Source organism: Onychomys torridus, chromosome 3 (genome assembly GCF_903995425.1).
Source record: "Onychomys torridus chromosome 3, mOncTor1.1, whole genome shotgun sequence".
Classification (NCBI taxonomy): Eukaryota; Metazoa; Chordata; class Mammalia; order Rodentia; family Cricetidae; genus Onychomys; species Onychomys torridus.
The window spans coordinates 10,518,718-10,544,801 of record NC_050445.1 but is presented as its reverse complement, the minus strand read 5'-3'; the positions used below and the strand labels follow the sequence as shown (position 1 = coordinate 10,544,801).

Here is a 26,084-nt window from a genome sequence, read left to right as displayed (position 1 = left end):
ACAGATGGATGAGTAGAAGGATAGGGCAGTATCGACCACTCAGTGATGTGAGCATTTAGCACTGGCAACTTCTGCCTTTCTATTTCCATGGGGCCTCCCCACCTTCCGGTGAAGAGTAAGTGTTCTGAAGGAGCATGCCGCCCTCCTGTCCTCCATGGAATCAGGAAGCTCATCTTTATTTGCAGGGCTTAGCTGGGACTATGAGGGCAGCCCAAGCTGCTGAGGAAACGTTTCTAGCTATGCTGCAGATTTTGAAGGGAATCACTCACTATCTGAACCTCCGATTCAGGGTGGCATGGTAAAAGTCCATTGCCTGATTTGTGATTGCTGGTTTTCTGTTTGTATGGTGTGGGAAGCTAAATGGTAAGATACTGGAGTAGTGTTGACAACCTGGCGCTAACTTCCACCCCAGCCTTGACCTTTGCTGTTTATCACCAGGGGGTGATTGCCAAGGACAGGCCACTTCACCAGGACTTGTCTTGTCTTCTGTAGGAGAGATAGTTGGCGTAGGTCCTCTACCCTTGAAATTATATTCAGTGACCTAATGGTGATAGCACAGAATGAGACATGGGAGTTTCTAACTCGAATACGCAACCATCAGGAAGATCCCAACGGATGGGAGTATTAGGATCCTAGGCAGAGAACCAGAAAGCAGAGTCCAGGCCTCTTTGAACTTCAAACTGATCTGAAGACATGCATGAAAGGCCGTATTGTGACCAGAGGAGACTGGGGAGATACCCAGTGCTTGGGCTGCAGGACTGGAGATGAGCTGGGAGGACATCATCTTCAAAATCCCAGAAGAGAGAGCTGCATTGAATGTAGTTAGGAAGGTAATGCCGGAGCAGATCATCTAAGAGTGAGACACAGAAATTCAAACCAAATTTGCATGAAGGTTACAGTTGCTAGAATACATTTCCACTCCAGGCGGGGACAAAAGGCAAGGCATTGAGACCCTGCCTTTGTTGCTGGATTTCTATTTGTGTTGTTCCTGTACAAAAGCTCCTTCCTACTCTAGGATGATAATGGTGGGTGGGTACCTTCCTGGCCTGCACTCCCTGGTGCAATTCCCAGAAAAAGGCAAATGCAGTCCTCAGGTCTTCCGTGGGATTTGCCACACAGGGAAGTGGCCCCCTGAGTAGCACAGGTCAAGCTGTTATCTGTCAAATAAACAAGGAGAGGAAGCAGGGCAGGGAAGCAAGGCTCAGCTGCCATGTTTCCACCTCTGATTTGGTGCCAGTGGGACCAGCTGTCCTGGTCACAGAAGACCCTGGCCTGGCCTTGTCATCCTGTAAAACAGCTCCCATGTAAACCAGCTGCTGGCCCCTGGAGCAGGACAGGATTTAAGGACTGGGGCCTTGGGTTCTTCCTGTAAATATGTCATTCACCCATTTCCACGGAAGCCTTTGGGTGGCTGGTGGGCATCCTTGATTTTATTGCCACTTGCTTTGGGACTGATAGGTGTCGTTTATCAGGTCCCAGCTGTTTCTGTTTACTGAACTAATAGAGGTCTAATAATAAACTCTTAGACTGGTTAGAGTCCGGGAAACCTGGAGCTTATCTTCATGTGGCACTGATGTGGCATCCTCTGTCTGCTGAACTATTTTGTAACAAACTCAGCTGTGGCCTGAGAATGCAGAATCTGCCGTTCCACTTTGAGTGTATCCACAACGGCCCTGAAAGGAAGAGGAGGTGAGGGCAGAAGAGAGAAAAGCGCCCAGCCGCCCTGTTCTGAGGAAGGGTGTGCTGCCCATGTGTGAGTGCCCACCCAGATCTCTACTGCCCTCTGCCACACACTGACCTTGCTGTTCCCACTGCCGGCTAGCACTGCCTGTGCACTTCCTTTTACAGGGGTTAAGGTTGGGACTTGAAGGCATCATCAGGTCCCAGAGATCCATGGTTTTCTTGGTGGTGGTCTGGGTTAAAGAGCCCTACCCTGACCCACAGGCCATCTCGCACCAAAGGTGATACATCTGCCACAGCTATCACAGCATCTCTTGAGCCATTTTTTAAATCAGCCTGGCCCCAATGTAAAGGAATGTCATCTAAGAAGTAGCCCCATACATCACACATGCTGTGGAATACATACCACGGTGATTTGGACCATGGGAAATGATGGAGCCAGCTGGCCATGCTGGAATAAGCCTTTCTATGAGGGTGTGACCAGGATGTTCACACAGGGTGGATGAGTCTGGAGGTGGCTTCAGGTAGCAGGAATAAAATAGAGCAAGCTCCAGCTTGGGCAAGCACAGGCAAGAGCCTGGACAAAGGAAGGAGAGACAGAAGGCTCAAGTCCCTCTACAGCAGAGCTGCAGCCTATGCCTGTGACCTTGGGCAGCAGAGTTGATTGACTGAGTCACCCACCAGGTCTCTGATGACTCTAAATCTTGAAAAGGCTAAAGAGCAGCATGTGGCAGTCTACTTGACTTAGCTTGAGAAAATATGTGGGTCTTCCCAGGGAAAATGCTAGCTGTGAGCAGCGGGGGGTCTGAGCATTCAGTCCCTCATCAAACCCTGGGGTGTGGAATCCATAGCAAGAGAATAAAGGGGCAAAGAACAGGTGTGAGCTGTCCAAGGCCAAGGAGTGGAATCTTTAATGAAGCCAGCCTTAGAAGCCTGGTTTTTAGGCCCCCAAATGTCATCTCATGACCATGTGAGATCTTGCTAAGGAAACAGAAAGGCAAGCTACAGCATCATCAGTCACTGGGCGCTCTTCCTTAGACCCCAGCCTTGTAAGCCTGTCCTGACAGCACATCACATAAGGAGTGTGAATGGGCGGGTCATATCATCGTCTTGCCTCTGGTGAATTGCACTTGCTTTTAGAGCATGTTTTCAGCAATCTCTTGAAGGGGAAATTCTTGCCCTTCCAGTTTCTTCCCGTCACTGTTTCCTAGTTCGACATCCTCGTGACATTTGACTGAAATGCAGCCTGGCTGATCAGGACACCTGCCCGGTACACAGTGTATAAAACAGCATCACTGGTGCTGTTAGGAAGCAAAACAGGCTTCTTAAACATCAGAAGTACTCTCATAAAACTCATTTTTCATGCAGCACAGGCTGCAATTTCCACATGGGACGAAGTGTGAAACTCAGCTTTTATGGGAGCGCTCTGAGATGGCCATGAACTTTCAGTGACTCTTACGACATTATTCCCTAGAGAAGCAACTTCTTTTCTGTTGTGGCACATTTTCTTGTCATGGGCTCTGTCTGCAGAGAGACAATGACCCCTTTGCGGGAGAATTTGCTTGCTCGCTGACGGTCTCTAATGATTTCTCCTCGTGGCCACTGCGCTCCTTTCTCGCTGTCTTCCTCCCCAGACCTCCTTGGGAGCTTTCTCTCAGCACACCCTAATATCTGACTTGCTTGGAGGTGTACCCACACCCTCTGTTTCATGACTTAGGATGGCAGCACTGGACCTGCTATAAGCTTTGGCCAGAGGTTTAGCACTGCCAAGAAAGGAGCCGGTTCCAATCAAGTGACAGCCTGCCTTGCTTTGTGCCCAGACTTGGAGTCATTCAGTGAACCCTCAGGCTGGGTGTGGGTGGTATCCCAGGCCTCTAATCCCAGCACTTGAGGTGGAGGCAAGGGGATCATGAGTTCAATGCCAGCCTAGGCTACAGGAGATCTTACCTTTGTCCTTAGCTCAGGCCCACCTCTGCCCTTGCGTGTTTCACAGTATGATAGTGAACTATGTGAATGCTCAGAGCATGCACACCTCATCAGAGAGATGGCGATGGCGGTGTATCTTGTCTATTCCCAGGTCTCCAGCTATATGAGTGAACTACTGAAAATATAACCCTGAATGTAATAGATCTATAATTACATACTTTAATATATTTAATATAATTCAACAGAATCCTAAATCAGCATTATATTTTTCAAAAGCTTTCTAAATTAGCATCCTAGTCTCCTCTATTAGAAAAATGAGCCATATCTTAGGCATCTCTATTTATTTTTGGCAGATAATTCGAACTAAATTTGTCCTTCCAATCTCTCTCTCTCTCACACACGCACACGCACATGCACACACTCTCTCTCTCTCACACACGCACGCACACACGCACACACGCACACACACATGATCTGCAGTTCTAGATGGTCATTCATGTTAGTCAAATTCTTTACCACTAAGCTACATCCCAGCAAGATCATTTCTTCTTCAGCTTTGAGGCTCATTTGTTATCTCTTGCAAGCCCAGTGACTTTAAGATATTGATGAAGACAGCAATCCCACCCAACAGCGTCAGAATATGGACCTGTGTGGCAGAAATGGACGGAACGCTCATGTACACTACATCATCCAGTCTTCACAGCAGCCTGGGAGCTCAGCCCTGGTTTATCTCCAGTGTCCAGTGAGGAAAGGGAGCTGTAGAGAGGTGGAGTGGTGAGGCTGCGGCCACCAGATGATTGTAAGAGAGCCCCGATATTCACAGGGTACTTCTGAGGCCCTGCCCTTGCTCCCAGCTCCAGTCACTTGCTTTGGTTTTTGCAGTAGTGCACACTTCATTTCATGGAAGGGTGTGTGTGTATGTGTGTGTGTGTGTGTGTGTGTGTGTGTGTCTGTGTTGCACGCCTGTGTGTGTACACATGTGCTCTCACCCCCTTGAATATACTCTGGCACATTTTAGTCCTTAATATCATTGTCAGGGCTCCTTCATTCTATTGTATAAAACTCTAGTGTCTATTTGACTAAGTATTATTACCAAACACCTATATGGACTATATCATGGTCCATCATCCGTCAGTGCCCCCGGCTCTGCGTGGATTTCCTTCTGCTCCCAGGAATGAGCTGAAGACAAGCTCAGACAGGAGTGAGAGGGAGATATGAGAACAGGCCTTCCGGAAGTCATCGTATACACTACACTACACACACACACACACACACACACACACATGTAAGCACACATACACACACACTCACACATACACATGTACACACACATTCACACATACACATGTATACACACACACACTCACACATACACATGTACACACACATACCCCAGAACTTGACTGTGAGCATGGGAGAGTAATGGAGGAGTCTGCTGGTACCTCTGTTCACACCCCTACCCTCCTCCCAGTAAGGCCTTTGCTCCTTTGTTCCCTAGGTCTGGCCCAAAGTACTGCCCCATGAGGGCAGTACTTCATGACATGACCTGGCAGGCGAGCCCTTTCCTTAGGCTGTAGGACTGGAAACTATGTCAGAGAACCCATACAGACCCACAACCTGGAGTCAGAACAAGTAAGGAATCCTGGCACGCTGAGGAATTCTCCTCTTGCTTTAGTACTGGGGGTTGAACTTAGGACTTATGTATGCTAGGTAGGCCCTCTCTACTGCTAAGCTACAAACTAGCCCCCTTCTCCCTTTTTGTTTATCTTGAAAGATTTACTTTGTTTTTAATTGTATGTTGGTTGGGGAAGGGTGTATGCACATGAGTGCACATGCCCACAGACACCACAGACATCAATTACCCTGCAGGTGGAGTTACAGACAGTTGTGAGCCACCCATCACAGGTTCTGGGGATCGAATTCAGGTCCTAAGAAAGAGCAGTAAATGCTCCAAACTGCTGAGCCATCTTTCCAGACTGTGCTTTTGTTTTTAAGACATGAACTCACTAAGCTGCCCAGGAAGGCCTTGAACCTGTGATCTTCCTGCCTGGTGCTGGGGCTCAGCCTATGTCTCAAGTGTCTAGAAGAGGACACTGGGGACATAGGTTGTACCTGCAGGACTTCTGTGTGCAGGCAATCAGAATGGGCTTCTTTGCAGAGATGACTCTGAGCAGAAAGTCAGGTGAGCAGCTGAGAGGTGACAGGAGAAAAGCACTGTCCATGGGGAAAGGTCAAAGTTGACACTTACCATGAGTCAGCACAGTGACTCCACGGTAATATGACTAGATAGACAAGGGGACACCCACAGAACAGAGGAGAGGCTTAAATGGCCCTAGACAGAGGAGATGAAACATTTTAGAGTAACAAAGCACTGGCTAATACAAGTGCTCCATCAGAGATGATCCACCCCAGGGACTCGGCATTGCCTGTAGAGAACCTTGCGACATTCCTGGCACCTACCTAGACCTTCGTCCCTCACAATGAAGGAGAACTGACCCAAGGCAGTAAGAAAGGTAATTCCAAGGCCAGGGAGCTTCCATTATGCACAGCAGTTTGCACATATCTGTGCTCTTGAGGTGATGGGGTCCTTCTTTACAGGCTGGAATAGTGATCCAGGAAGCTAAAGAGCTGAAGCAACATGAGCCATGTCTACAATATCTTAGAGCTATGGATTTCTGGCAGGGACTGTGGTGACAGCCACACAGTACTGCAGATACACTGAACCCATTGGCATATGTGTGGCTGGACATGGGCAGGGTGTTCCATGTGTGAATTGTATCTCAGTAAAGCTTAGATGTCTGCCAAAAGAACCTGGAGCAAGTGATATCTCTGAGTGTAAACATGACTCTGGGATAACAGGCAGCAGCTTCTCACAGCCCTTAACAGATATTGGAGGTGAGGTCTCTGGGGGTGCTGAGCCCCAGCACCAGCCGGGGCCCAAGGCCTGTGTGTGGTTCTCAGGATGTTTAGATACTAAGTGAAGAGCCATCCCAAGTGTTACAAGTCCAGCACCTCACCCAATAGTAGTGCTGGCAGGTGGCCTGTGTCACTGGGATAAGCAGACCTGAGACAAAAGGCCTACAGGTGCCACATGGAGTCAGGACAGTCACCCTGGGCAGCGGCACTAATACTTCACCCTCGTGTGTGAACACACATGGGGGCTGCAGTACAGCAGTGACAGCTATCAGATGCCAGCAGGAGTTTGTCTAGTCACTGTTCTAATGCTATGAAGAGACACCATGACCAACACAACTTCTAAAAGAATGCATTTGACTGGGGGCTTGCTCACAGTTTCAGAGTGTTAGTCCATGATCTTTAGCGGGAAGCAGATAGGCATGGTGCTGGAGCAGTAGCTGAGAGCTTTACATCCTGATCTGCAGGCAGCAGGTAGAAAGAGAGAAGGAGAGAGAGACTGGGTTTGTTGTGGGCTTTTTAAACCTCAAAGCCCACTCCCAATGACACATCTCCTTTTGTAAAATGTCAGGATATATATATATATATATATTGGAGACTAGGGTCTGGGGAAGCTGGGCCAGTGAGAAGAGCATGCAGACTATAGTTTGAGTTCCCAGCCCTCAAGTAAAAAGAGGAGCATAGCTATTCATGCCTGCAACCTCAGCACTGGGAACAGAGATGGGTAGATCCTGGTAGCTCGATGGCCAGCCAGCCTAGTGAAAGCAGCATGTTTCAGGTTCAGTGAGAAACCCCAACTCAAAAGAATATGGCAAACAGCAATAGAGAGATGCACTCAGCCTCCACGTCCACACATGGGCACATGTACTGCACACACAATTGGAGGTAGTCTTTGAGGTATAACATTTGAATAAAGAGAGTTTCCAGAAAGATAGAAGACAGAGAACCTTGAGAAAGGGGTCAGCACACCTGGGGGACATGAAGAGATGTCCAGGTGAGGGTGAAGCCCAAACCCCAGGACAGAAGCCACCAAAGCCTGGCCTGTGGGGGACAGTTGGGTCAGGGTCAGCACGAGAGTGAGCATGCTCGGAGAATCATGGAGAATAAAAAAGCAAGGAGAGGGGAGGTAGGGTGGGTGCCTGGTGATGAGTTTAAGCACAGGAAGTTTCTGGTTCTGCTGGAGAGTTTGCATTGAATTCTGGGAAGCAGTATGGGGTACTGGTTGGCACACAGGCTCTGCCTTGTTCTGCCACAGAAGAGCACTATGACTTCAGTGAGTCATTCCGCTTCTCTGAGCCTGTCTGAAGTAATGTGAAGAGAGTTTAACCAGATATGGCTGCACATACCTGTGATCTCGTCGCTCAGGAGGCTGAGGCAGGAGGATCACATGTTCAAGGCAAAGCTGAGCTACATAGTAAAAACCTGTCTCAAAAATAAATTAAATAAAAATGACTGTTTATGAAGCAAACAGGCCTTACAGACATACTCTCAAGGGTTCAAACCAGGGAGTAAACAACTGTCCCAACCAACTGAGCCTCCATGTTCTGCTGGCCCGAGATCAGTACCCCTCCCCTGCTCTCCCCTGCCTGCCTCCCGCCACCTCTAAAGACTTTTTACATAGCTTATTTTAGATTGACCCTTGAACTCAGCATCCTTCCTCAGCCTCCTATACCAGGATGAATTCAGGAGTCGCCATCGCCAGGCTCCTTCCTCTTGAGTCTCACAGGTTCTTACAAACCCAGGACGGCCACAGCTAAGCATAGAAAAGATAAAAATACAAGTCAAGATATGGGAACCTGGCTTATTACATGCAGGTTTTATAGGCATTGTGATCATTTGTTTGACTTGCCTGTTTTAAAAACATTTTATTGTTTTTAAATAAAAGCTTTTTTAAAATTTTTATTTTCCACAAATGGGTATTTTGCCTGCATGTTTGTGCACCTCTTGCATGCAATGCCTGCAGAGGCCAGAAGGGGGCACTAGAACCCCTGGAACTTGCCATGTGGATGCTGGGAACTGAACTTTGATTCTCAGGAAGAGCATTGGTCCTCTTAACCACTGAGCCATCTCCCCAATCCCTTTATAATATTTTAAAGCTTCACTACTAAAACAGGAACATTGTTATAATTTTGGAGCATTTTATTTTAGAAATTAGATTTTGGCTTAGTGTTGCTGATGAATGGTAGACCCATGGTGGGCAGAGGGGTGCCCTGCTGATCTGTTTGCTGGAACCTGACACCCAGCAGGGTCTGAATTTGCTGCTACTGCACTTACACTGCTGCTTGTATATTCACGATGTGCACTGTAAAAAAAAAGCGGCGTGGCGGGTTTCTGGGGAGACTGGCTTATTTTATCGAGATCACTACAGAGGGTGAGTGGAGCTTTCTCTAGTAATAAAGGCTCCGCAAAGGGAAGTGAGAGCAGAGAGTGGAGGAGAGAGGACAAGATTAGAAATGGCCCTTGTTGGCCCATGAGAACAAATGGTATAAACAGTAGGGCTTGTGCACAGTGACATGGGGTCGGTCCAGATGGCAGCTGTGAACAGATGTGTGGGGTGGATATTTTTCATGTGATTCACAAAACCCATTTCTTTTAAAACCTTTGCCGACAACCTGTGGGAGTTTCTAGGCTCTCCTTATTTTCCTAACTGGAAATGCTGCCTTGAACAACCAAAGCACAAAAGCCCTCCCTCCTGCTCAAGTCCTGCCCGCCCTGCACCCCTGTGGTGCCAATTGTGAAACTGTAAGATCAAAAGGTAGAAAATTCAACCCAAGCAGATCAGAGCTGCCATATTTTCTGTACAACATAGCAGCTTAAATTATGTTTCTTGTGTATGTGGTGACATTGTGTCCCCCAATATATTGTGCACCCTAATAAACTTATCTGGAGTCAGAGAACAGAACAGCCACTAGATAGACATAAAGGCCAGAAAATGGTGCCATATACACCTTTAATCCTAGCATTCCAGAAGCAGAGATCTGTCTGGATCTCTGTGAGTTCAAGGCCACACTGGAAACAGCCAGGCACTGTGATACACATCTTTAATCCCAGGAAGTGAGCCTTAAATCCCAGGAAGTGATGGCAGAAAGCAGAAAGATATATAAGGCATGAAGACCAGGAACTAAAGCCTCTATAAACTGTTTAGCGGAGATCCATTCATATGAGGACACAGAGACTTCCAGTTTGAGAAAACAAGATCAGCTGAGGAGTTGGTGAGGTGAGGTAGCTGTGGCTTGTTCTGTTTCTCTGATCTTTCAGCGTTCACCCCAATACCTGGCTCTGGGTTTGTTTTTATTAATAAGATCTTTTAAGATTTGTGCTACATGTGTAAGCATTAATGACCATCATGGTCACACTGCTGAATCCTTGTCTAAGACCCTGAAGCTCAAAGAGGTGTCACTTGCCTGGGCTCACACAGCTTGTCAAGGGCAGCACCTGGGTGCAGCCTGGACTCCCAGCCTGGACCCTGGCTTCACTAGAGAAAGGAGAGGGAGACACTGTCCATCGGTACTGCTGAGCCAAGGCATACAGGGCCTGGCATCCTGTGGACTCCCTTCCTGCCTTTTCTTTGTTTATGATGATCGGAGAGGATGATGGGAGGCCATGTTAATGCAAGTACATAACATATTTGAGCACATTACCCCATACCTCTCTCCTCTCCCCCTTTTCCCAGTTCATAAACTAACTTGTTTTGCCTTGTTTTTTGAGATAAGGTCTCACTATGTAGCCCTGGCTGTCTTGGAACTCACTATGTAGATGAGTCTGGCCTCAAACTCAGAGAGATTCTCCTGCCTCTGCCTCCAGAGTGCTGAGATCAAAGGCATGAGCCACCATGCCTGGCTTCTGAACTGGCTTTTCTCAAAGTATTATATGTTATATATTATGAGTAGTTTTCTTACATTGTCGTCCATATTTTTGAGTACTTACTACATGTCAGCCCTCCTGGGCTGGGTGTGCTGTTGACATTAGTTCTAATCTTTAAGTTGCAAAGAAGAGATCTGTACCACTTTCGTGGAAAATCAGCTAGCAAAAGCCACCATGTGAAGCCAGCTCTGACAGCACTCGGTTCTAGGAGAGAACTAAATACAAACAGGTCCATCTTGTACATCACTCAAGGCAAGGGAAGTGATGAGTTTCATGAGGTCCCCTGGGGCGCTGTGGTGCAGCAGTGACTAGGGTTATATACACATGCCCAGCTTGGGGCCCACAGTGCTGCTTTATTCATGCTCTCACACTACCTTTGACTCTGAAAGTAGCCTACATTATGACATCCCTGTCTGTCTGCTTTGGCTGTGGCCCATGTGGTTTCCAGCACCCCTGTCCCAGCCCCCCTCAGGGTCTGGTCCCTTTTGATCCAGTTTAGTTTGAAGGTTTTATCTTCTACTGGGCTTCATTAAGGGGCTTCCCCACCTCCTCCCCCAGGTTATAAATGCTGAGTGGTTCTTGTTGTTCAGGTGAACAGATTAGCCCAATTAGATGGGTAAATTAGTCATTTTTATTTTCTGGAGTCCTGCCTTTCCAAATCACATTTACAACTTTCTAACCAGCAATTTAAAGGGCACCAGCATGTGGCCTTTGTTTAGGAGTAAAATGTCTTATGCAATGCCCTACTTAGAAATAGCCTTAGAGCTTTGCTCAGGACAGACTGGGAAAGTGGCCAAGTGATACCCCAGTCGTCTGGTGTGAGCATTTCCAAGCTTGCTCTCTTTTATTTTAGGTGGTGATGGGTGAGTGTCATAATCAAGTATAGTGGGGTTGACTAAAACCCACTTCTAATTCCCAAGCCTCATTTTAGTAAAAAACAAAACAAAACCAAACAAAAACCAAAAAACAAAACAACAACAACAACAAAACCCAACCACTTTCTCTGTACCCTTCCCTCTACCACCCCATACTCTCTGCAAGAGCTGTTAGCAGGTATCCAAACAGAAAAGCCTGGATTCTACCTGAGTAAGCGGGGAGGAGCCAGCAAACGTGGAGGAAGTTCAGATGGACCCTGTGGGGGAGCTGGGAAGCTGTGCCTTAGGTCAGGGGAAAAGGTTAGCTTTTTCCCAGGGGAAAGCGGCATCCCTTCCTAGCTCACAGAGAACATGACACATCTTAATCCCCACAGGGCTCGGATTCCTCTCCACCTCATAGTTACCACAGGATTAACTGAGATAAAGCTGGAGCTCACTTGAAACATAGGAGGCACTCAATAAATGAGACATTCCCTCCTTCCTGGACTCTTTCAACCTTCAGTCTCAGATGATGGCGTCCTCGGCTGGCTGCTGGCTCAACTGCTCTTCTAACAGTCTTATTAATGCCTATTAAAATGAAACCCAATAAAAGTGCCAATATTTGGTGTTGAAATAATTGATGTTGCAGAATGAGCCTATGAAGCACCTAGGCAAGCCCCTGGTGCAATTTAGCCTCACACCTGGGGGATGAATTTCACAACTGTAATTGCTACCATATAATTCTTATTAATGTTGTGCTATAATTCCTATTTATTCCACGGGGCTTGTAAATGCATTAGGACTTGTCAACGTATTATTTTACACTGTTTATGATCTGTAGAATTATGTCCTGCAGGGTTGTGTTGTGCAAAAGTGCAAAGTGAATGGCTTTGGGCCTCCCTCATTAAAAAGAGTAAAATGGGACCACTGTTGAAGTGGCCTCCATCCCAGTTGTCCTGAAGCCGGAGAAACCAAGTCTTAATTCAATTCCAGGCAAAATCCCTTTCATCTTTACAAATATAAAAGGGCCCATCTTCCATTCTGAGTGGCGATTCACCAATCAGGTCTGCTGGGAAATGTGTAGCCAGAAGGCAGATGAGATTGGTGGGAAAGGAATGTTCTCTCTACCAGAAGCCAGACCTGCACCTTGTAGCTCTTGGCATTTCTGCCCTCCTTGCTTCCTGGCTTGGGGTAACCCCACTTCAGTTCCACAATGGCCTCCATAGGCTAAAGATCCAACATGTATCCCCTATTAAGGACAGATACCTAAAATGTATGAAGCTCAGTTCCCTCCAGAACTGTTTGTCATTCTAGACTAGGAAAGCAGAAAACCGAGGGACAGAGTTCTGCCCATCAGGATGTCGGGATCTAGCTCACATGTGTATTAAAAGGGTTTGTCGTTGTTGATTATTTGTGCTTGGACCCTTGAAGTAACCAGTGACCTCCTCTGTCTCCTTCCTCTTCCTTCCAAAAGGGCCGAGGACCTTTCCAAGCTCTTCCCTACTATTTCCTGTGTCTCTCTGTATGTCCTGGGTCCTCCAAAACCTCTATGGCTAATTTTGGTTAGCTAGTAGCTAGCTCTGCCCTCTGATTCAAGGTAAACTTGATTAGCAGTCTTGGGAGTATCAGAGTGGAATCAAAATATCCTACAACATTTCTCTGTTATTCTCTAAATAAAAAAGGAAGGTTTTTAACTCTAACATAGTAAAACTATATACAGTAAGAAAAATTATCAGGTAAGAATTACATTCACAATGTCCAGTCTATTTGCATTTGCAAATTCAGAGAAAATACTCCATTATCTATCCTTCTTGATATCCAGAGTTTTGTTCCTAATTCACTTTCTATCCTAACTTACATTATCAACCCAAAACTATCTTTTTAGACCTCAAAACATTTTCTTAAACAATTTGTGCTTTTATGTCTCTCAACCTTATACTTTTTATACCTCTTTTGTGAGTTTCTTTTATGAATTTGGTAAACAAGGAAACTGTAAAACTATAATTATCTGTTCTTCAACCCCATCAGAGACCCAAGAAGGATAAAATAGTACCTGAGTAAACAGTAAGTGCAGAGCAAGCAACTTCCAAAACTATAGAAATGATAGAGACGTCTGGACAGTCACCCAAAGTTCCTCTGCAACACTGGGGCATTCATCTTCAGCCTACAGGCCTAGAATATCTGACAGACTTTTCTGTGAAGCAGGAATTTTTGAAGGGCTGTTCTGTCTTGTCTTGGCAAAGTTTGGCAAGTCTCCTTATTTTGTGTCCTGCTTGTCCAATTTGGACAACATGCTGTCAGCAGTTGAGGTAAAAGCAGTTTCTTGCCCAGTGGCTAACTTTGCCACAGTGAAAGCAAACTCCACATGGAGGTTCTTAGATGCCCATCTTTTTTGAAGTAGATTGGTGCTACCAGGAGCAGATGTGTCTCATTGTCATGAAAAGCACTATGCTATTAAAGCATCTTAAATGCCATATTCTGTAGATCTCTGAAGTGTTTGAAGACCATCTGTCTATCTTAAATACATCTGTTTGACTTTAAAAACACATCTTAACATGGCCACAAATTTGATTGTTAGATGACTAACTATTAACCTGTATTTCTAACCTGTATTTCTTTTTTTCTTTTTCTTTCTTTTTGGTTTTTCAAGACAGGATCTCTCTTTGTAGCTTTGGAGCCTGTCCTGGAACTCACTCTGTAGCCTAGGCTAGTCTAGAACTCACACAGATCCACCTGCCTCTGCCTCCCAAGTGCACCACCAGCCTGTATTTCTTAATTACCCTAAATAGTTCATAAGAATAATTTTCAAGGGTTAGAAATTTACATTGCATTGTTAAATGAGCTGCATATACACAATACCTTAAACAAGAATAGAAACATATATACAGTATAATAAAATTAACCTTAAATTTGTATCAATATGTAAAAATCAATACCAATGTAAAATATTTAAGACTAGTAGTTGTTTTTTTTTTTAGTTTAAAAGTAGTTTCAATAATCTGCCCTTTTATTCTATCATTTCCATAGCCCCCTTTTCTTTTCAGAAAAAAGATCCTTGAATCCAACCTCTTTTGTTTAGTTTTTTTTTTTCCTGACCATAACCCCCTAAACATGACAAACATACACAACCCACTAAAAACCACCTATCCCACTTCTTGAGAAGTGGGCTTTGTGTTCTCTAGACTGCTTCCTGTTGTCTTGGGGTGACAGCATCTTTAGGTCCCTAAGAAAATTGAGATAATGGTCAAGTCCTAGGAGAGCTAGCTGAATTATTTTTTGTTTAGTCTCTGTGTGGTGGGAAAATATAGGGCTTATCTGAAGTCTTGGCTGGAGTAGTCTGTGAGGCTGGACCATCTCAGCTAGCAGCTTTGAAGATGTTCTGGATGCAAAATTTTTTTTTAAAGATGTTTTTATTTATCATGTATACAGTGTTCTGTTTGCATGTATCCCTGTAAGCCAGAAGAGGGAGCCAGATCTTATTACAGATGGTTGTGAGCCACCATGTGGGTTGCTGGGAATTGAACTCAGGACCTCTGGAAGAACAGCCAATGTTCTCTAACCTCTGAGCTATCTCTCCAGCCCCTGGATGCGAGATTTTGAGGAAACTGCAACAGAGGCATTCTGAGAGGCTGGATCACCTGGGCTACTTGCCTTCATTAGTGTCTTTTTGTTCTGAAAACATACAAACTTTTAAAGGTAACATATTTAACACAAGTATAGATGTATACCAATCAGTTCAATAAAAATTTGAACGGCCAATAGCTAGGCAGGAGGTATAGGCAGGACTTCCAGGCAGAGAGAGGACTCTGGGAAGAAGAAAGGCAGAATCTCCAGCAAGACACATGATAGGAAACAGGATGAGCAGTTATAGGGATGAGGTAACAAACCACATGGAAGAAGGTAGATTAAATAATATGGGTTAAGTTATAAGAACTAGTTAGGTATAAGCCTAAGCTAAGACTGAGCTTTCTAACTAGTAATAGGTCTCTGTTTCATTATTTGTGAGCTGGCCCTCCTGTCGTGGGGCAGATCTGTGGGAGGTGACAGTTTCTGACAGTCCTGTGCTCTCCTCCTGCTCCACAGGCAGCGAGTATGATGAGGAGGAAGTGGACTATGAAGAGTCTGATAGTGACGAGTCCTGGACCACGGAGAGTGCCATCAGCTCTGAAGCAATCCTCAGCTCCATGTGCATGAATGGAGGGGAAGAAAAGCCTTTTGCCTGTCCAGTTCCTGGATGTAAAAAGCGATACAAGGTAAGGAAAGACCTCCTCACTTGGTGTAAGTGCCTGGCAGAGGAACACTTGTGAGGGAGTTGACCCTTCACTGTTCTAGAGAGCCTGCTTGTGGGCCAGGCACAGACACCTCCTGTCCTTTGTTCATGGGTGCACACGTGCCCAGTGCCCTCTCCTGAACATTGGCTTCGGTTCTCTCCCTCTCTGACTTGTGTGGGAGGCTCCGGGCTTGGATCCTCTCAGTAAGGGCCTGTCAGATGTCCAGTGCAGGAGCTGGAGTGTCCGTGGGAGAGATCGGGGGCCTTAGCATGCAGGAGGAACTTCTTCCATTCAGCACCACAGAAACAGAGCCAGGACTGTGGCAGCCACTGACTTGCCAAACACTTCCTTCAGTGGACAGATTTCCAGGTGGCCAAAGCTGTAAAAGCTCCAGCCGGTTTCAGCCGGTTTACAGAGACTTCTGGAGAACAGGGCAGGGTGTTTGCCTTCCAGCTGGGCAGTTCTCACGCCCCTCCCCTTTCCCCATAAAAGATAAGGAGAAGAAAATGCTTTGATTTCCCCTCACTTCAGCTTCTGCTCTGTGGACCTGCTGTGTCCCTAACAGTCCTAACTGGGTAGCCGGTGGCACTGACTTTTCTACTGAGAAAACTAAGGACAAAAGAGTAAAACAGACCAACAAGGAGAGATACCTGCAGGAAGTTCCCACAGGTGTTAGCAGCTCTTTACAATTCAACTGTGGTAGAAATGGAGAAGTCCCAAACATGCCTGGTAGACACACACAACAGCACACTAACTCGCCCGTCTGCACACACTGGCTGTTTTTAAAGGCTTGAACATGAGTGGCATGCGCTCTTCTCACACCGCCCCTTAAATTGTGTCCCTGAACTTGTTGGACAATTCATTTTCAGTACTTTAACCTCTGCTATGGAAAAGCAGAAACCAGGAGGGCTTCACAAAGGTAAGTGACCCACTCACTTTCTCTGGGAACTTCGTTACCCAAGAAGTCAAACCCTAGGACAGATGTGAGTCCTAGCCGACATAAGGGCTGCTCAGGCCAGGTCAAGACCACACATGTGGGTGCAGCTTCTCTATCAAAGCACAGAAAAAAGGGGGCCTCTAACAGTCACAGTACAACACCTCAAAGGGCAGAGGGAGATGGGGAGCCCCAGAGGGCAGCGTTCCCTGCAGAAAGCTTCTTCCTCCTGTCTGAATTTCTAGGAAGAGGCAGGCAGGGAATGGCCTGGCTGTCCTACCTGTGCTGACCCTCTCTCTCCGATCAGCTGTTCCTCTTCTCTCTGCCTCCTCTCCAGTGTCTGAACCCCGTGAGCAGAGCCTTGCACGTCAGCCACATTGAGAAGTCCAAAGAGTAACTTGCATTGAGGGACCGCAGACAAGGAGGAGATACAAGCGCCACCTTCATGCAGCTCCAGAGGGAGGGCATTCTTCCCCTCTTTCCCTCTGGCTACATTTTTTTCTTGTTCCTGTTCTGTACCCCCATGCATTTCTGTCTTCTTATTCTCTTTTAAGTTTCCAGAAGTTTCTTCCTTCAATTATCTATGTCTGAGTTGACAGGCAGCCATAAATGTTCTCTCCTTTTAAGGTCAAGAGCAAACTCAGTGAACCTCTGCTTCAGAGGATGAAGGCTTTGGCCACCACTGACAGCTGACTGGGGTGGAATTAGTGGTCCTAATGTCTATAAGAGAAGTGTCTCCTTTTCTGTGCCAGAATGCCCAGTGATGATACACCAGAGAATATACGCAGCTTCTCCTCCCAACGAGACGCTGAACTTCCCTTATGGCTGTAGTGCAGAGCTGTTGTGACAGAATTAGCTCATCTTCACGGTGTGTTTAGTGGCACTGGTACTGCCACGAGGGTAGTAACCTGCCTGTGTGCTCTGGAACCAGGCAGAATCCATAGGGCAGCCATATTGTTTATTGACTTTAATTTTACACCACATTCAGCAGGGAGTTTCTGACACGTGTTCTCCTGCTGGACACTGACTCGATGTAGCTCTCCTCACTCCAAGCTCCTAGACTTCACATAAAGAGTAGGACTTGGAAAAGGGACCTAACAGGAGGGCCTGGTGCCTGCATCTTCCTTCCCCTTAGGATGCTCCCCCAGAACTTTGTAGAGGAAGAAAAATGCCTCCCACCCCAATAACTGTAAGATAAAGGTGAAACACAAACGTAAGTTTATTAACATGTGTGTTTCATATATGTGAGCATAGGAAACAAGGAATGAGTGAGCAGTTGTTGCAGAATAATTATTTACATTGTGTGAAGATATATCACTGTGATTGGTTCAATAAAGATCTGAATGGCCAATACCTTGGCAGGAGAGAATAGGCAGGATTCTGGGCAGAGAGAGGAACTCAGAATGAATCTAGGCATGCAAGGGATGCCAGTGAGACACAGAGGGAACCAGACATCAAGTACAGCAGGGAGGTAAAAACCCACGTGGCAAAACGTAGATTAATAGACACAGGCTAATTGAAGTTGTAAGAGCTAGTTGGGAGAAAGCCTTAAGCTAAGACCAAACTTTCATGACTAATAGTAAGTCCCCGTGTCGTTATTTGGGAGCTGGCGGTCCCCAGGAGGAAGTCAGACAAGGAGACTACTAGAGCCGTTTTCAGAGCTGGCTGAGTCTCAGCTTGTGTCACCTTCCAACAAAGAACAATGATTTCCAGAGAGAAGGCAGAGGCCACACATGCACAGTGCACAGGGAAATGAGGAAAAGTGTTGCCTACAGGTTCTCTGGTACCATCTCCAGGCCGCTAGGTGTCGAGCTGACTTCAGGGGCTAACCTGGCTCCCCTGAGAAGGCAGGATGCAGAGGCAGAGCAGAGAGCCTGTCTGCCATTCAGCCTCTTTCAGCCCAGCAGTCTTGGCAGACATGCTCTGGGTGGAATTTTCTGGGCCCCATACTTCCTGTCTCTCTACCTCTTACTGTGATTCTCCTGCCTCTGTCAGGCTCCGAGTGCCCACTCTAGACTGGTCTCTCTGAAGGTGCCAGCCACTGTTACAGCCCTCCTAGGCACCCAGCACAGGCCCCTAATGTGGTAAATCACCTCAGAACCAAGTAAAGCATCACACCCGGAGAAGAGGGGCGTGCAGCTCTCCACACCTCTGCGCTGGCACGAATGGCAGCATGGTTGGTTGGTTTGGTTTTTTTCCAAATCCCTAAGTGCTTCCTGCCAAGGGCACTGACCCCTCCCCCACCTCTGTGCAGCTTCTACTCTTCTGCTTTGGAGCCAAAGAGCAGGGACCCACACCCTACCTCACCCTGACCTCACCCTTGGAAAGTGTAAAAACAAGTCCAGATGCGCCGTTTCTCCCCTTGAGTTGGACACTGGTGGTGAGGGTAAAATGTGACTTAAGAAATTCGAAAGAAGGAGGGGTGGCGGCGGCGGCAGTGCACGCCTTTAATCCCAGCACTCGGGAGGCAGAGCCAGGCAGAGCTCTGTGAGTTCGAGGCCATCCTGGTCTACAGAGTGAGTTCCAGGAAAGGTGCCAAAGCTACAGAGAAAAACCCTGTGAAGAAAAATTTTTAAAAAGGAGGAGGAGAAATGCAAAACAAGTCCCTTATAGGTGTCCCTGGATTGAGAATGCAGCAGACAGATGGACAGAAACAATGGGTCTGTTCTGGTGATTGGGGTATTCCCATAAGGGGGCTCAAATGGACCCGGTCCCCTTTGGATCCAGAAGGGACTGGAGCTTGGCAGTAAATAACCAGAGCCTTCACTGTGCTCCATTAAGTCCCTAATTTTCCTTTTAGAAATGTATCCTAGACTGAGACTGTGGTTCAGTGGTACATTTGCTCTGGGTTCCACCCACAGCTCCACAAGAAATCTCTAACATCTCTTAAAATGTAGGCACTAATGTAGGAAATAGTAAACTTCTAACAGTAAGGGAACAGAATTAAATTCTGCCCACAGAATTGTATTCTGCAGAAGTATTGAACAATGAAGAAATCTCCTCAGGTAACATTGTATATGAAGAGGTGACTTGTCTGACACACATACACTAAATACTGAGCCGTCTTTGATGCGAGCAGGGCGCACCACAGTCCTTGGTGCCGTCTGCATATGGACATGTGCACTGAGCACATGAACCATGGTGGGAATGGCATGCTTTTGCCTGACTAGCCTCAGTGTGGCCACACACCCCGAGTGCTGTGGAGACAAGCCGTGTGCCTCTCTGGAGCGGCCTTGGGGCTGTCGAGAATCCCCTCCGCTGCCCAAGCTGGTCCCCTTCAGCCAACACTGTTCTCAGCTGCTGTGTTCTCTTTCCTCCTCACCGAATTCCCGGAGAACCCTCCCCACTCCCTTTACCTAGAACAGTGAGGACCTCAAGGAATTGAATTTCAGTTCTCCTATCCAGGCACATCTCATACTAGAGATTTGGGCCGAAACACTCACACCAAACAGGACAGAGGCCCAGCTCAGCATCTGCCTCAGGGCTCCCATGGAGTAGATGTCTTGTAACAGCCTGCAGTTCTACTTATCAGTCTAGTCTGATAGGGCAGCAGGTCTTAATGGAAGGATCCAAACTCCTACAAACCTAAGCCCTTTCCTTGGCCCCTGTATGGCCTTCCTTCCTAGCTAGCCCAGGGTCAAGACTATTGGGAGTTGAGTCCCAGCCCTTCATAGTAGGAAAAAGTGCCCAAATCACCAGCTGTGTTTGAACTGAGGAGGACACTTAAGAAAATACAGACCATACAACTGCCTTACCTGACTCCCTTCCAACTCCCGAAGGCAGGTCATTCTCTACACGTCATTTCCTTACCTAAAATGTGACTTACTCATCCGGCAGCATCAAGCATCCAGTGTTAACTTTTAGACTTTGCTTTGTGTGAACCTTCCTGTTCTTTCAAAATTTAGTTCCCTCACCTCTGTTGAGAATCCAGAGGATCTAAGCATTTTGTTAATATTTCTGAGGTGCAGAAACTCAAAGAGTAATATCATCACAAATTTGAGTGACTCGTAGATGCTCTTCTTGCCTACACATTTGAGTGACTAGGTAGAAGAAAACTTTTCAAGAATCTGGGGTTGGGGCTGGAGATGGCACAACACTTAGGAGTACTTCCTGCTCTTCAAGGTGACCTTTCAGTTGCAGACATCCATATCAGCAGTTCACAAGTACCCAGAATTCCATGTGTTATATACAAAAGCACACACAATATAATAAAGTTAAAACAGAATCGGGGCTGGAGATGGCTCAGTGAGAGAGTATTTGCTGAGCATGCGTTTATGTCTGGATCCCACACCCACAGCAGCCAGGCACAGCCAGGAAGGAGCAAGGCAGAGAATGATGATGCAGTTGTCACAGCCCTCCTCTGGCCTCTGCATACCCATAGGCATACACACCTTCTCTCACACAGACAGAATGCTATCTGTACACGAACTGTGGCGAGGCTTCCCGCTGATACCTGGGATCTGGGTAACCACAGCCGCGGGGGTGCTAGCCTGGGCTCTTCAGCGTTCTGAGAAATAACATGCTTCCAAACATGTGCCTTCCTTCTTCCCAGCAGAAAGCTGTAATGGGTGGTTGTCCTTTTTCAGGAAAAGGCAGCAAAGCCTACTGGACTCATGTCCCCCTCCTGGTGGACTGAGTTTGAGTTCATGGGGGCAAGCGTTAAATGTCTGTCTGGCTTCAACTCTCTGGCCTAACTAGGTATAAAAATCCAAACCCGGATGGTGTTACCAGTTACTCTGCCTCTTTGCTTCTTCTACCATAACAAGGTCTGAGTGGTAGTGGGCATAGGTGTGTGTGTTTTATTTAACCCATTGTGCTGGCTAGTTTTATCTCAGCTCGACACAAGCTATTGTCATCTGGGAGGAGGGAGCCTCAACTGAGAAAATGCCTCCATAAGATCTAGCTGTGGGCCACCGTGTAGGGCAATTTCTTAATTAGAGATTGATGGGGGAGGGCCCAGCTCATTGTGGGTGGGGCCACTTCTGGGCTGAAACAAGCTGAGCAAGCCATTCGAAGCAAGCCAGTAAGCAGCACCCTTTCATGGCCTCTGCATCAGCCCCTGCCTCCAGGTTCCTGCCTCCAGGTTCCTGCCTTCACTGCTGTTGATGACCGTGAAATGGAACTGTGAGTGAAATAAGCCCTTTCCTCCCCAACTTGTTTCAGTCATGGTGCTTACCTGAAGACAGATTCACAGAAACAGACATGAAATGTTTGCAACCGTTCACTCACAGAAGGACTAGTGTTCCCTGAAGATCCACTGAGCTGATAACCAGGGTATTAGCAAGCAGACAAGACAAACTCCTAGCTGTGTGAACCCGAGGACAACTTCAGTGCATTGGATTCAGGAGTCTTCAAGTTTTTTGCAAGTGCTAGGGACTAAATCTGGAAGTTCATGCATGCCACACAAGTACTCTCCAGCCCCCGTCCCTGGGAGTCTTTTTCAGACGGTCATTCTCTCCCTCCTACCCCTAAGTAACACCCACAGCTTGACTTAGTTCAGGTCACTACTGCTATGATGGAATACTATGACTGAAAGCAGCTTGAGCAGGAAACATTTTAAACTGTTTATGATTGATTATGTGTGTGCAGGTGGGTCGTCTGTGTTTATGTGCAGCTAAGTGAAGGTTTCTTCGGGGTCGGAAGAGGGTGTCCCCTGGAACTGGAGACTGGGGCAATTGTAAGCAGCCCCATGTGGCTTCTGGAGCATTCTAATCTGAACATCGGGATTCTTATCATCTGTTGCTAAGAAATCCAACCAGCATTTTGTCAGTCATGGGACCAACTTTATATAAATAATCTAAATTTGTTTTGTTTGTTTTTTGATGGCGCACACCTTTAATCCCAGCACTCTTGTTTGTTTTTTTTGAGCTGAGGATCAAACCCAGGGCCTTGCTCTACCACTGAGCTAAATCCCCAACCCCTAAATTTTAAAAGCATGCTGTTTGCAATGCAGTACACCAATAACGGCAGTGCCCACTCACAGCTTTGCTGAAGCAGGGCTAACTGTCAAGATTCCAGGCAAGGTGTGGCAGGAAGTGGCAGTGTGACCATAAAAAATGAGTTTCCAAATAAAGAACTTATATATCTTATATTCAATCTGATTTTTGCTGTGATCTTTAGAATTTGTTGGTCCTTCTGAAACATTGGTAGAGATTTTCAATTAACTCTCTTTTGAGTAGCAAGCTTTAGTGCCCGAGAAGCGAGGCTTCAGGAAACCAAGGGAAGTGTACCCTTAATTCTCTCACAGACTGGTGTACACAGCCCAGGCCACCCTCTCCCAAGATGCCATCCACTAGCTACTCTCCTAGAATCTACCCCATGCCAAGGTTTGCACAAGAGTGACAAGACATGAGGTGATGCCTCCTCATAGGTAATTTTTTATCTTCTCCACAGAATGTGAACGGCATAAAGTACCATGCTAAGAATGGCCACCGAACGCAGATCCGCGTCCGCAAACCATTCAAATGTCGGTGTGGGAAGAGTTACAAGACCGCTCAGGGCCTGCGGCACCACACAATCAACTTCCACCCGCCGGTGTCAGCGGAGATGATCAGGAAGATGCAGCAGTGACGTGCTGGTCAGAACTGTGCCAAGAAACCCTCACCAGCAGTTGCTGATTTTGAAAACAGCCACCTTTTTCAGGGGAAGCACTCAGCAACCCTTTAATGAGAAACTATTAAATGCATGCTTTAAACTTTTCTGTAATTTTGGAATGATGTATCTTTGTAGAGTTGATGATTTTGTACATTTGCACACGTAATCATCACACCCATTTCCATTACTTTGATACAAGGTGCTAAACGAGAAAGCTCTAGGTTCTTCAGCACATTTTCCCCAAACAAAATCAAATGAAGGACATGTTGCAAACTGTTTAATCACACTGCGGTGATGTTGACTGGGGGTGGAGGGGCTGGCACAGAGCTGCTTTGCAAGATTGTAATGTGATTGAAGCTTTTCAATACATCAACTCACATAGAACCAAATAGTACCTTCATTATCAAACTGGTGACCATGCCTTACATAATGGAGCTAGTATTTGTGAGTACAAAGACTTTAGGTAATGGAAATATAAATAAGAATGTTTAACATAATATGCTAAAAATATTTTCATATTTAAATAACATGCATAAAAGGTGTGCTTTGTTTTGTTCTGTTTAATGATTATCTTGCCCTTTAAAAAGCTGAAACTCTTGCCCTTGAACTTGCCAATCCCTTTAGTGTTCTAAATGGCATCTTTGTGCAAAAGACTCAGTTCACTCACTAACAACACACTCACTGAGTGCCTGCTGGGTGCAAGAGACCGATTTATACCTAATGTTACTGTGGACCAAGATACCAGTGTCTGAAACAGCTCCCTGAAATCTGTTAGGAAACACTTTGAAATACTTAAGTGCAAATTGTGTGTGTGTGAAACTTAGTTACAGTCTCATCAACAGATGAGGTTTGCAAGCACTTTGTAGTTCTCTATTGCCAACAATTTTATGTTTATATGTTGCCAATTCTTGCAACTGTTGCCCTAAGAGATCTGTGGGGTGCAATCTGAAATAAAAGTGAAAAATGTCTCAAAGAGGAACATCGTCCTTAAGACCCCGAGTGCCCCGACCTGCTCAGTGTTGACTTCTTTTCAAGGCACTTTCCCACCACACTGTAGATGTCTGCGTTTTCACTAGAAACGTCGGTTTAGCTTTAGAAAACATTTGCCAGGGTCTGAAAATAAGCCTTACTGACAATGAAGTGCTTCTTGCGGCAGGTGGTCAACGGGACTATAGAACCCACTAGAGTGCCCTCCATGGGGCCAACCCTCAAGTTTCTCTCACCGACAGTACCATCACGTGTTGAGTGTTCTTCTCTCCCAAGTGCTATTCTTTAAACACAAGAGTTTACCAGTTGCCTAATGCGCAGTCCAAGTTGCTCTGACCCAGCTAACTCCACACAGTACAAACTGGGGAAAAGCAAACTCCGATTCCCTCTCAAAGAACGCCTGTCATCTGATGAAATCCCACACAGAGCTAGAGTAGCGCTCCCTTCCCAGTTCCTCAGTGTGAAAAGGCAATTCTGCTATACAGATGGGCAAGCCTCTGCATTCCTAAGTTGTAAAAAGTATTTATAAAGATGCTGCTGCCCACTAAAAATGTCCTCAGATCTGTAAAGCAGTCTTGGTCCTGACTATACAGTGTTAGCCCACATGACGTTAAAAGGATACTCCAGAATTGAGAATCAACTAGCTCGTACAGAAGAAGACCCTACTCACTCCACACCTACCTACAGTTGACCAAAAAGTTTTAGGCCAGCAATTATTAGTTAGCTTTGCTCTTTCTAGTGAGAAACTTCAGGCTGGATCAGTAGTTCAGCAGCCACAGTCATAAACACAGTCGTGCATGTTAAATCTTTCAGTGATCAAACCAAACCGTCTCTATTTCTTCATTGTGACAGTATTACTACACAGGTAAGGGTGGGTATTTGTTACACCGTGTATAGTGAATGGATTGTACTGTGTCTGTGAAAGCTGGGCTTTAAATTATATTTTCCTATGTTTTGTTGGGGACAGAGCACAGTATGTTTGAAAGAACAAAAGTATTAGAACTGAAGGCAATTTACTCAAAATTCCTGTCAAGAAAAGCTGCTTAATAAATGTACGTGAAATCACATTAAAATAAACTGCCTCTGACCCAAAATAAACATGGCTCCTTATTTTAATTAGCTCCACTGTGAGAACCTGCATCAAGTTTACTGTGGAAATTAAAACATCTTGTCGAGTACCTGTTCTCTTAGGCTCCCAATGATTTTGCAAAATCTAGATATGTAAAGATTTTGGTCACTTATGTTTTGCTTACTTTTCTGTAAGTGATAATTTATCGTAAGCTTGGGGCTAACACTCTTTCACGGACAGTACTTCACTACTCAGACTACTTTCCGGTTAGCATGGGCCATACTTACTAAGTGCAAGAGCAACCCCCAGTGTGTACATGTGGAAGCCAGAAGTCAATGCCACTCGTCACTCCTCAATCACTTCCCCACACTGAGACATGGTCTCTCACTGCGCCTGGAGCTCAAAGGTTGGTCTAGACTGGCTGACCAGCAAGCCCCAAGGACCTCTAGCTACTGGCTCCCCAGAAGAGGGTTTCCAGGCACACATCTGGTTTGTCACAGAGTGCTGGGGATCAGAAGGCAGCAGAGCAAGCGCTTTACTAAGGAAGGCATCTCCACGGCCCCTTGCTGAGCATATTCTTTTTCAAATTCTTTATTTTTATTTCATGTGCACTCATGTTTTGCTTCCGTGTATATCTGTGTGAAGGTGTCAGATCATCTGAAATGAGCTACAAATAGATACGAGCTGCCACATGGGTGCTGGGAATCGAACCCGGGTCCTCTGGAAGAATAGCCAGTGCTTTTAACCTCTGAGCAATCTCTCCAGCCCTGCCCAAGTATATTCTATGTAAAACTTACCAGGGAGCTAGAAGGAGAATGCATTGCTGTTACTGCCTCCCAGGACTACCTAACAGCTGGCATCTGAATGTCACATACTGGTTTGTCCCAGATTCAAACAGCTTTTCAAATAAAATATAAAAAGTAAAACTAAAATAAAGTAAATGTAAAAAATAGAAGTATTTTAAAACATATACATATATACCTTTTCAAATG

The 26,084-nt window shown here is 46.1% G+C and overlaps 1 protein-coding gene across 1 annotated transcript in view; it reads left to right on the top strand.

The window, feature by feature from the left end:
* Jazf1 (JAZF zinc finger 1) overlaps nucleotides 1-25,144 on the top strand; it is a 306,088-nt gene extending 280,944 nt beyond the window's left edge. Inside the window, exons 4-5 of the mRNA XM_036181528.1 lie at nucleotides 15,321-15,490; nucleotides 22,836-25,144. Of these exons, the coding sequence (XP_036037421.1) occupies nucleotides 15,321-15,490; nucleotides 22,836-23,012 (347 nt within the window). The 3' untranslated portion in view covers nucleotides 23,013-25,144. The remainder of the gene's footprint in view (nucleotides 1-15,320; nucleotides 15,491-22,835) is intronic.
* Nucleotides 25,145-26,084: the final 940 nt, after the last annotated feature.